The sequence below is a fragment of the Nanorana parkeri genome, unplaced genomic scaffold, assembly GCF_000935625.1.
Source record: "Nanorana parkeri isolate BGI_ZX_2015 unplaced genomic scaffold, ASM93562v1 scaffold1686, whole genome shotgun sequence".
Lineage (NCBI taxonomy): Eukaryota > Metazoa > Chordata > Amphibia > Anura > Dicroglossidae > Nanorana > Nanorana parkeri.
In genome coordinates this window covers 29,446-41,176 of record NW_017307954.1, presented here as the reverse complement: position 1 = coordinate 41,176, position 11,731 = coordinate 29,446, and the positions used below count along the sequence as shown (strand labels likewise).

General features: G+C 44.5%; 1 protein-coding gene across 2 annotated transcripts in view; it reads right to left on the bottom strand.

Annotated features, from left to right (window-relative positions):
* Nucleotides 1–9,520, bottom strand: part of AKR1D1 (aldo-keto reductase family 1 member D1) — a 30,517-nt gene extending 20,997 nt beyond the window's left edge. Inside the window, exon 1 of one of the 2 annotated variants that reach the window (XM_018571131.1) lies at nt 9,346–9,520. In XM_018571131.1, coding sequence (XP_018426633.1) covers nt 9,346–9,438 — 93 coding nt within the window. In that variant the 5' untranslated portion in view covers nt 9,439–9,520. The remainder of the gene's footprint in view (nt 1–9,345) is intronic. The other variant, XM_018571130.1, reaches the window with a different exon arrangement.
* Between the last annotated feature and the right edge of the window lie 2,211 nt (nt 9,521–11,731).

The following is an 11,731-nucleotide window of genomic DNA, read 5'->3' as shown; positions in this document are numbered from 1 at the left end:
CTGTGCGCAAAGAAACTACTGCAATGTCAGAAATATTTAATTTTGTTGGAAATATTAACTCATTTTTAAATGTAAAGCATTTGATCTAAAACTGTTATGTGTAAAATAACCAAAAATGTATTTTCTAATTTTTGCCCATCTATCAGCTTATAATAATTAATATGAGCAATGTACTAAATAACCACTTCAGTACCAGCATGTTACACCCCCTTATACACCCCCTTAATTACTCGGACTGTATGTGAAGCTGACAGCATTTTCTTCATTCAGATCGGCTTGTTACAGGTTACATGGCAGGGAAAGCCTCCCCACTGCGTAACTTGTCATGGACGGAGCGCTGCTTATTAATAACAGGCAGCGCTGCATCCGGCTTTTGAGAGGTAGTTAGGTTACACAGCAGCGGGCTTCCCCACTGCTTGTGTAACCTAACTATTGAGGCAAGAGCTGTCACAGCCTCTAATCTTTGTTAGAGGCGTGAACTCGGTGGATGGTTTGGACCAATGGTAAAATGCCATTGGTCCAAGCTGTCCAATCAAAAAAAGAAAAAAACACTGAGGCCATCGATCTCAATGCCTCAGCAGTGACGAGCAAGTAAGGGATAGGGAGGCTCCTGTCTGTCTCCTCCCTTCCTCCTTCACGCTAGGCTGGGAAATGCCTCACCCGGAACCAGAGGTACCGCACGTCACAGATCAAATCAAACAAAAATGTTGGGAAAATACAAAAACCCCACAAAACAACCCCTTTTGGAAAGTAGACAGTAGACAAGGTGAGCTGTTTTTTTTGTCCCAATTTTTTTTAGAAACATTTCAGTATTGAGGGAGTTAAAAAATGGAGCTTGGTAGTGGTGCACCAGATGCAATAAATGTCCAGGACATACACAGAATAAGGTGAAGATAAAGGGGGAAATATAATGGACACATACAGTAGGAGGATGGAGATGAAGGGGTTAATGCACATTTTCACTTGGAAGTAATGAATAAATGATTCACCCATTTATTATTCCCTTTACTCTACACTGCCTCTGATGTAAGAGGAAGGGCAGAGTAAACATTGTGATGTGATTGTTGTGATAACCAATCACTGCGATAACAGGCTGCAGAGCCAGTGGGATCAGCTATATGCCTAAAGTGGCTGATTCTGCAGCTGAGTCCGCACGCACACAGGTAGCCACGGGAAGAAGTAAAGGTACTTCCCCCTGGAACAGTGGGGCTGTGGCCTGGCTATATATATTCATTGGCGGTCTGCAGGTGGTTAAAAGTCCTATATGCCGTTAGAGATGTTAAATGAATCCTAGATTTATTGTCACTTTCACTGACGCTGTTAAATTCGGACTGGCCATCTAACTTCATTGACATTTGGTTATGAAAAGGGCTAAAGGACTCTGGATACAGACGATTTGGCAGTGGCAGATTCCTGCAGGGTGAGATAATGTCTTTAAAGAACATTCTGACATCTTTAATTAAACTCCACTATCTATCTGCCACACACAACCTTGTTAATGATTATATATATCAAAAACAAGACCTGAAGATCGACCTATGAACTGCAAGTCAGTGATGGAATATTACATCAGATTATATAACATGAACCTTAGAAGGACGGATAGAATATCACACAGAGGAGAATGTGAGAGGTCTGGATAGACTTCTTTTTCCACACAGCAGCACATTGACCCAGGGCAGAAATAAACTCTCAGAGCAGGGGTAGCCAAACTTTGGCCCTCCAGCTGTGGTGAAACTGCAAATCCCATCATGTCTCTGCCTATGGAAACCATGCCTGTGGCTATCAGAATCTTGCAATGAGTAATGGGGTTTGTAGTTTTGGCACACCTGGAGGGCTGAGGTTTGGCTATACCTGTCTTAAAGGGTACGTTTTTTAAATGTCCTATCACCACAAAAAATGTGCACTTTATTAAAAGTTTATACTTACTGATGGAATTCTGTTACAGTTATAAATTGTCAACAGTACACAGAGCCAGTTCAGCCACCGCAACCTTTATGTTCCCTGAGAGCCAATCCTAGTTCAGGGCTGCATTAAAACAGAACATAATCATTTAAAGAAGAACCCCAGGAGATCTTAAAATTAACCCTTGTAGTGAGGCTACCCCAGCGCTGCAAGGGTTAAGTGCTTGTTTTGGTCTAGGGCAGGGATGGCCACTCTCCAGCTGTGATAGAACTACAAATCCCATGAGGCATTGCAAGATTTTCACAGCCACAGACATGACTCCCAGAGAGAGATGCAGCATGGGATTTGTAGTTTCACCACAACTGGAGGGCCGGAGTTTCGCTACCCCTACTCTAGGGGGTTAAAAAAGCAGATCATCTCACCTGATCCTCGGTCCTGCAGCTGTGACCACTCACCTATCTCCCCCTCCACTCTGGCGATAGGATGTGTCTCTGCGTCCAAACATCTAAATGTGCCCATACACTTCTCGATTCTCGTACGAGAATCGCGGTAAATCCTGCGATCGTACGAGAATCGAGCAGTGTGAACGAAGACGTGCGACCGTTTCTACTGTACGGTCGCACGTCTTTTGTCTAAGGAGCACGCTAGAAAACCAGCCGAAAATCGTACGATTTTCAGCTGGTTTGAACGGTGCTCGGGAGACAAATGCCGAACGGGCCTGTGTGCGCACGCGCACACTGCCCGTTCAGCATTGCGGTCATCGGAAGCCCGATTGCGATGAACGAGAGTACGGTCATCGGAAGCACGGCTTGCGATGATCGAGAGTACGATCTGCCTGTCCAAGATGGGCAGATTGTACGTTTTTTTAATCACTTTACAACCATCGCAAGACTGAGATCTTGCGATGGATGTAGAGTGTATGGCCACCTTAATGCAGTTAGACTAGATGTGATAAAATCATGGGTTTAGAGTATAACGTTTTATACGTTTTTCTGCTATCTTTGTCACAAAAACAGCAGACCACCCTAGATGAGAAGTGTGCTGGCTTTTGGGAGGAGTTATACAAGTATGCCTTGATGAGAGAATTAGTCGGGAGGAGTGTGCTCTGTCTCAACCACCGAATCATGTATTTGAACATACCTCCTGAGACTAATTTGTATGAATAGTATGACAACCTACTGAGGATTGTGGTATCCACATGCAGGGTCCAGCTCACCAACAAGACCCAGAGTAGAATCCAGTGTAATTTATTCAGGCTTCACAATACAAATGCTTTGATTCCTTGCCATTCTCAGAGGTGGAAAGACATTTCCAACAAAAGCTTGTAACATCATGTATAGAGCCCTCTTAACACTGTGAGGGAGGGGGCAAAAGCAATTGGGGAGAAGAGGCCCGGAATATCTACTAAAAGACTATCATTTTACACAAAATAATAGGGGTGAACAGTGGAAGATTCCAATGTATACAGAAAACAAGTGTAATAGCACTAATCTACCACTAGTAGTCAGGAATACCCCATAACATAATGATATACTGTACAAGGCAATGCACAGCAGTGTAATAACAATAGCAGAAAATAACAGTGGCTGTGGCAGCACAGAGTGGGCATTTCTAGACGGGGTATATTTGCTTGCTGACCACTCTTGGCAATGCCCAATGATTGAAAGAACTGAAATCCAATAAATGAAACTGGTGGGCCAGGGATAGTCAGGCTGAGGAGAAAAGACTAGATGATGATGGATGTCCTCCAGCCAGGAACTGAGGTGGGCTGTATCTAGGGTTGCCACCTGTCCAGGATTCACCCGGACACAAGGTGTCAGGCAGACAGGGGCAACCAAAATTAAGATAGGGGCTACTGGCCCCCCACTGAAAATAGTCTCAACTGTGATATTTACATATTAATGGGTGGTTCTATTTACATATGAATAAGCCCCGACTCATTCTCCCAAAAAATGTCCACGCTTCGCTAGAGTGTTCGGGTTTCGCTTGAAGAAAAGGTGGCAACCCTAGAGCTTTATCTGACTTGCTGAAGCTTCTTCACAGTAAGCTGTTTCACTCCAGGAGAGGAGCCCGTACAACCGTGCAAGACTGAAGAGAAGGCCGGAGTACAGCTTTAACTAATGCTCAGGCAATGTGGCCAGTTTAGTGAAGCAAATGAAAAGGAACAGGGATAAATCAAGGCAATATGCTTGGACCTGGGGCCCACATGTGTGCCGTGCACATCACAATTGTGGCCCCTGAAACTATCTAGCTGATGCTAAACTGATATTCAATACATATTGTATGGTCCTAGTTTGCAGGTTATGCGCTGTAGCCTGTGCACACACCTTCACACGCATGGTGGGCGCATATTAAATTCCATAAGGATATGATTTGCTTGTTCAAGCATCATCGTTAGTCGGATACACTGTATCTGTGACTTCTATTTGTCTCAGTAAACCCTTCCCTTTGTTATTCGATGTACTGACAGCTGCTGGGAGCTTTGCCTTTCCCTCCTTTTCCATAACGCTCGGCGGTGAATGTGTTAAAGTTGAACTGCCATTACCCTGGCTTATGTGTCCTGGCTGCAAGGCTTTCTCAGGAACTTTGAGGGATTCCTCAAACATGAAGGGGGAGCAGCAGCCAATTTCCAAGAACACGGACAAGCAAATAAATGTACGACGCTGCACATTTTTCCTCTACACCAGTTATTATGGAGAACGCTGGAGAGCATTCAACTCGTTGTTGGCCATGTGGCTTAGTAAAAATATGCTTACAGGAAAACCATACTTTTTTTTTAGCACTTTAACTTATGACTGTAACATTTGCTTGGAAGTACATTTTTACAAGGTCTTTGTACTTTTACTAATTTGCTGCTACGTATTTTAATAATTATGTTTCTGGTACAGATTTGCCATTGCTCCCTCTAGTGGTTATTTTAGGAAATGTGATTCATCTTTATAAGTCTGCATGAATCTATCCCTGAGATGCCAAATTGCTTCATTTTTTATCATTAAAAATCAACCCTTAAGTTCCAGGAGAGAAAAGCTGTTCACAGCATTGTCAGGGGGAGTACGGTGTTCTCTGTAAAAGGTAATGCATACCTGAAAATGCACCCCTCATAGATGGCTCCCAAACTCCTTAGTAACATGCCAAGAAACTAATTTACCATGTTTGACCCTCTTCCCAGAGATAGGTCAAACAACGCTCATGACTTCTGGTTCATAGATCATTAATAAATGTCATGTTCCCTGATGATTGAGAAGGTCTAACACAGCAGGGGGCATGTTGGACCTCTGCATAGAGGCCGTTGCTTCCACATAGAGAGTAAGGCTCAGGGCCAGATTAACATAGGGGCTACTGGAGAGCCAGCTCCAAGCCCATCACTGAAAATAGGCCCAGCTGGCCCAGATTGCCTCGGAATGTCTGATGGCTATCTGGGCCAGCCTGGCCAAATCCAATCTGACAGAGGCGCCGGTGGCTCTCTAATCAGGCATATTAGGCTGCCGCTGACTGGGGCCTCAAGGGGCCCCAACGAGGAGCGAGTGGCTGCCTAGTTAGAGAGCCGCCTCTGCTGCTTCCCATCTGATGGACCAACAGCACCAGGCCCATGATGCTCTTAATCCAGCCCTGGCAAGGGTGCTTCTCTGCAGCATGCTGGCAGAGCACAGACTCAGGATGTTACTGAGAAAACAAAGTTCAAGGGCCCACTCACACCATGACCCAGTATGCTCGAGCACATGTGTTCCTGTGCATTGGCACGCACTGCGTTAGGCAACCAATGCAAAATGAATGGGCTGCAAATAGTTGCGTTTTCCACAAGACAACATATGGTACACCGTGCTTTGTGCTGCCATGCAGTGCATAGCAGCGCACATGTGTTTTGGAGGTTGTTGGGGTGCCATTCATGCGTTACCGCAGCATGATTGGTGTGAAAGGGCCCTAAGACTTTGCATACCTTTCGTTTGGTGCACCTAGAATGTATTTAGCTGATTTTAACTGAAATGTAATTTGAGTTACAATGATAAGCTCAGCTAGCCTACAGCTGGACATAGACTGGGGGAAGTCTCCTGATGATTGCTGGGCAGGAATTGGACTAATAGATATCAAAGCAGATCACACTCTACATTCTTTAAAAAAAAAAATATATATATATATCTTACCTCTTTTATTTCGTCTTATAACATTAAATCATTAAAAACATCTCATTTCAATCATTATGCCCTTTTGTTTTTATATTTCTGCAGAACCATAGCCCTGGTCTTGTGCATGTTTCTTTGAATACATAAAAAAAAAAAATCAAATAACCATTGCCACCATTACAGACACATAACTTGTTTATGATGTGGCTTGTATCCTCTCCAGAACAACATCAGCATTTTAGCTGATGCATTTCGGGGTACAAAGTAGGGTGTGTTTGCTGAAATGAATGGGCTGACTCATGGACAAACGTGCCTTTCCCTAAGGCGCAACAGGACACAGTAGGGGGGCAGCAAAAGGAACCACTATGCACTGCAGGGGATGCAAGCATCTGACACTACCCAAAGTGTTGAATGTGAAGAACCTTCAGGGGGCTGTAGCTCTGGAACACAGCGAAGAACAGGCTGTGGGACAGGTGATTATAAACCATTGTCAAAAAGAACAAAAAGGCCTGTCTAAAAAAGACTACAACTGACTTGCCACACTTAAAAATGTAGTGGTAAATATATCTTACAAAAAATCATGCACACAGCTGTATGCTTTTAAAATGATTTATTGTATATAAATTATTTTTTTTAAACATGTTAAATCCCTAATAAATTAAGCTTTACCCTACATACTCTAGCAATTATACCAATCCAATTCTAGCAAAGCGATCAATAGTCCTGCGTAAGACTCTCCTACATACATGCACATAGAGTGGTCTAGTGTCTGCTGAAATGTCCAGCCATCACTTTGTGGTAACCCAATGGCAAAGTGTTCATAAGAATTCAATGTACCCATTTTACATACATTCTATGTATGTATCCTAACAGGTCATGTAATTAAACAGTATCAATGAACACTGAACAGTACAAATATCAGTCCTTTATGAGGGTGCTTAGTATATAATTACGTTCAGATGAACAAATATTTGCACCCACTGTAATCATAAACATTTGTAGATCCTTAAATAGTCTTCTGAGTGAGATCTCCCAAAAAAAGACAGTTGCCTTTCTTCCTGCAGTCCTTATTCATATTCCTTATATATAAATCATATATAGTTCATATTACTGCAGAATATATATTTATTCTGAAAGTTCAGGAGCTTCCCAGATTATTTTAGTAATATCATATACTATTCTTTATTGTAATGCATACTGCTCCTTCATAAAGGAACAAATATTGGCTATTTTTCTCAACTAGATGGCTCCCTTCATTATGTAAAAATTAATAATCTCTGTCAGCAATCTGCTCACTAGTAATGGACCCAAATAATAAAGGTGGAGGGCATATCCTTTCATTTAATGGGCATACAACAGTTCTTCAATATTCCTAAATATAGTTAATTTAGCAACTTCAGACATTTTGTGAAGGACTTGAAGATCACATGGTGAAAGTTTTGTCATGAGTATAAGCCCTCTTCTTCCACTAAAGTGTTCTCCAGATTTTGAGGGTGTTGGGGGACACAACAGTGAATAGGAGGCATCGTCAAAGCCTGGAGGTGCCTCCTATCCATAGCTAGTGGCTGTTCAGTATTCTTCCCCCAGATTTGATGCAACATGTAATATGAAATAATAGTACATGCGAGATAGGACATTGAGGGGGAGCAGTACAGGTGGAATAGGACAGAGAATAGACGCAACAGTAACAGAGATGACAGTAGTAAAGGAGGGATAGAACATGGCGGGGAAGGAGCAGTAACAGAGGTGACAGTAAATAGTAGTAATGGTGGGATAGAACATGGAGGGGAAGGAGCAGTAACAGTGATGACAGTAGTAAAGGTGGGATAGAACATGGAGGGGAAGGAGTAGTAACAGAGGTGACAGTGGTAATGATGGCATAGAACATGGAGGGGAAGGAGTAGTAACAGAGGTGACAGTGGTAATGATGGCATAGAACATAGAGGGGAAGGAGTAGTAACAGAGGTGACAGTGGTAATGATGGGATAGAACATGGAGGGGAAGGAGTAGTAACAGAGGTGACAGTGGTAATGATGGCATAGAACATGGAGGGGAAGGAGCATTAACAGAGGTGACAGTAGTAACGGTGGGATAGAACATGGAGGGGAAGGAGTAGTAACAGAGGTGACAGTGGTAATGATGGCATAGAACATGGAGGGGAAGGAGTAGTAACAGAGGTGAAAGTAGTAAAGGTGGGATAGAACATGGAGGGGAAGGAGCATTAACAGTGATGACTGTAGTAATGATGGGATAGAACATGGAGGGGAAGGAGTGATAACAGCGGTGACAGTAGTAAAGGGGGGATAGAACATGGAGGGGAAGGAGTGGTAACAGAGGTGACAGTAGTAAAGGTGGGATAGAACATGGAGGGGGAGCAGCAGTCAAAGTGTTGACGGTAGTACAGGTGGAATAGTACAGGGAGCAAAAGAAACAGTAGATCTCAGTACAGAGATCAGAGATCAGCAGCTGAGGTTGTAATAGTACAAGCAGGATGGGATAGAGAGAGTTACAGCAGAAGTTGAGCAGTAGTAGTAGGTGATACAGTATAAAGGTTAGATGTAAAGGTGGCAGTAGAGCAAGTGGGCTAGGAATAGAGCAATAGCAAGAGTAACAAAAGTCCATAGTGCAGCAGTGAGCAGAGTAATGGAATGTACAGTAGAGGTGTTAGAGGTCAAGGTGGTAATAGGAGCAGTGCTAATCCCAGTGAGAGAAGCAAAACTAGGACAGAATATAGGATAGGATGGGGGCATGCAGCATCAGTTACACGCAGTAGTAGTTAGAAGAATACAAAGAATTGCAGCAATGCTAGTAGTTCACTTGGACCAGGATGTGCACAGATCCAGTAGTAGAGGTGATAATAGTTCAGGTGGGACAGGGACAGATCCAGTAGTAGAGGTGATAATAGTTCAGGTGGGACAGGGACAGAGGCAGTAGTAGAGGTGATAATAGTTCAGGTGGGACGGGACAGAGGCAGCAGTAGAGGTGATTATAGTTCAGGTGGGACAGGGACAGAGGCAGTAGTAGAGGTGATAATAGTTCAGGTGGGATAGGGACAGAGGCAGCAGTAGAGGTGATAACAATTCAGGGGGCATAGGGACAGATCCAGTAGTTGAGGTGATTATAGTTCAGGTGGGACAGGGACAGAGGCAGTAGTAGAGGTGATAATAGTTCAGGTGGGACGGGACAGAGGCAGCAGTAGAGGTGATTATAGTTCAGGTGGATTCGGGTAGGGACACATACAGCCTCATGCAGTATAGGTTGAGTCTTATGTCCCATTTATGTCCCCAGCAATGGCAGAGGAAGTGTTGGCTGGACTCACCGTGCGGGGAGAAGAGTAGGTACCCAGTCCCAGCAGCGGGATGCTGTTGCCATCGTTGAGGGGGATGCGATGCTGCTCCGGGGTCAGCTCCATGGCACACTACACGGAAGACATCCAGCAACACTCACTGGGCAGCTGATAAGAGCAGCTCAGGGAGGCGGAGGGGGGAGTGGAGGGGGCCGGAGGAAGGAGGGACACGGTGGCTTTGCTGGAGGAATAATACCTTCTATTCTATAGGTACTATACAGACATTCTTCTCCAGATCCATTGCTGCCCAATACTCACACTATATAGCACATACACACTTTTATTTCGCTGCATTGCTTGCTATAGTCACAGTGAATTCAGTGGACACATTTATCATTATATACAATGTTACCCCACTGTCATCTGCTTCTAGACAATTGTTGTCCCTTCTTGCCAGAGCCACCTTCCTGTGACATATACAGTATATACTCTGCAGGCACATTGCTGCTACTCTGTGTATATAATCTGCCACTGTGGGCAAGCTGTGCACTATGTCTGTGCCTCTGTGTCTCCTGATTTACTCTGCACTGCTTGTGGACTCTGCTCCTTCCTCTAACTCTCCTCTCCTGAACTCTGCACTGCGGAAGGACTCTGCTCCTTTCTCTAACTTTCCTCTCCATATACTCTGCACTGCTGGAGGACTCTGCTCCTTCCTCTAACTCTCCTCTACTGAAATTATCTGCACTGCTGGAGGACTCTGCTCCTTCCTCCATCCAACTCTCCTCTCCTGAAATACTCTGCACTGCTGGAGGACTCTGCTCCTTCCTCCATCTGACTCTCCTCTCTTGAAATACTCTTCTCTACTGGAGGACCCTGCTCATTCCCCCATCTAACTCTCCTATCCGGAAATACTCTGCACTTCTGGAGGACTCTGCTTCTTCCTCTATCTAACTCTCCTCTACTGAAATTCTCTGCTCTGCTGGAGGGCTCTGCTCTTTCTTCTATCTAACTCTCCTCTCTTGAAATACTCTGCAATGCTGGAGGACTCTGCTCCTTCCTCTGTATCACTCTCCTCTCCCGAAATACTCTGCAATGCTGGAGGACTCTGCTCCTTCCTCCATCTAACTCTCCTCTACTGAAATTCTCTGCTCTGCTGGAGGACTCTGCTTCTTCCTCTCACTCTACTCCCATGAAATACTCTGCAATGCTGGAGGACTCTGCTCCTTCCTCTATCTAACTCTCCTCTTCTGAAATACTCTGCACTGCTGGAGGACTCTGCTTCTTCCTCTATCTAACTCTCCTCTCCTGAAATACTCTGCTCTGTTGGAGGACTCTGCTTCTTCCTCTATCTAACTCTCCTCTCCTGAAATACTCTGCTCTGTTGGAGGACTCTGCTTCTTCCTCTATCTAACTCTCCTCTTCTGAAATACTCTGCACTGCGGGAGGACTCTGCTTCTTCCTCTATCTAACTCTCCTCTCCTGAAATACTCTGCTCTGTTGGAGGACTCTGCTTCTTCCTCTATCTAACTCTCCTCTCCTGAAATACTCTGCTCTGTTGGAGGACTCTGCTTCTTCCTCTATCTAACTCTCCTCTCCTGAAATTATCTGCTCTGTTGGAGGGCTCTGCTTCTTCCTCTATCTAACTCTTCTCTCCTGAAATACTCTTCTCTACTGGAGGACTCTGCTCCTTTCTCTAACTCTTTTCTCCTGAAATACTCTTCTCTACTGGAGGACTCTGCTCTTTCTAACTCTCCTTTCCTGAAATACTCTGCACTGCTGGAGGATGCTGCTCCTTCCTCTATCTAACTCTTCTCTCCTGAAATACTCTGCACTGCTGGATGACTCTGCTCCTTCCTCTATCTAACTCTCCTCTCCTGAAATACTCTGCAATGCTGGAGGACTCTGCTCCTTCCTCTAACTCTCCTCTCCTGAAATACTCTGCACTGCTGGAGGACTCTGCTTCTTCCTCTATCTAACTCTCCTCTCCTGAAATACTCTGCTCTGTTGGAGGACTCTGCTTCTTCCTCTATCTAACTCTCCTCTTCTGAAATACTCTGCACTGCGGGAGGACTCTGCTTCTTCCTCTATCTAACTCTCCTCTCCTGAAATTATCTGCTCTGTTGGAGGGCTCTGCTTCTTCCTCTATCTAACTCTTCTCTCCTGAAATACTCTTCTCTACTGGAGGACTCTGCTCCTTTCTCTAACTCTTTTCTCCTGAAATACTCTTCTCTACTGGAGGACTCTGCTCTTTCTAACTCTCCTTTCCTGAAATACTCTGCACTGCTGGAGGATGCTGCTCCTTCCTCTATCTAACTCTTCTCTCCTGAAATACTCTGCACTGCTGGATGACTCTGCTCCTTCCTCTATCTAACTCTCCTCTCCTGAAATACTCTGCACTGCTGGAGGACTCTGCTCTTTC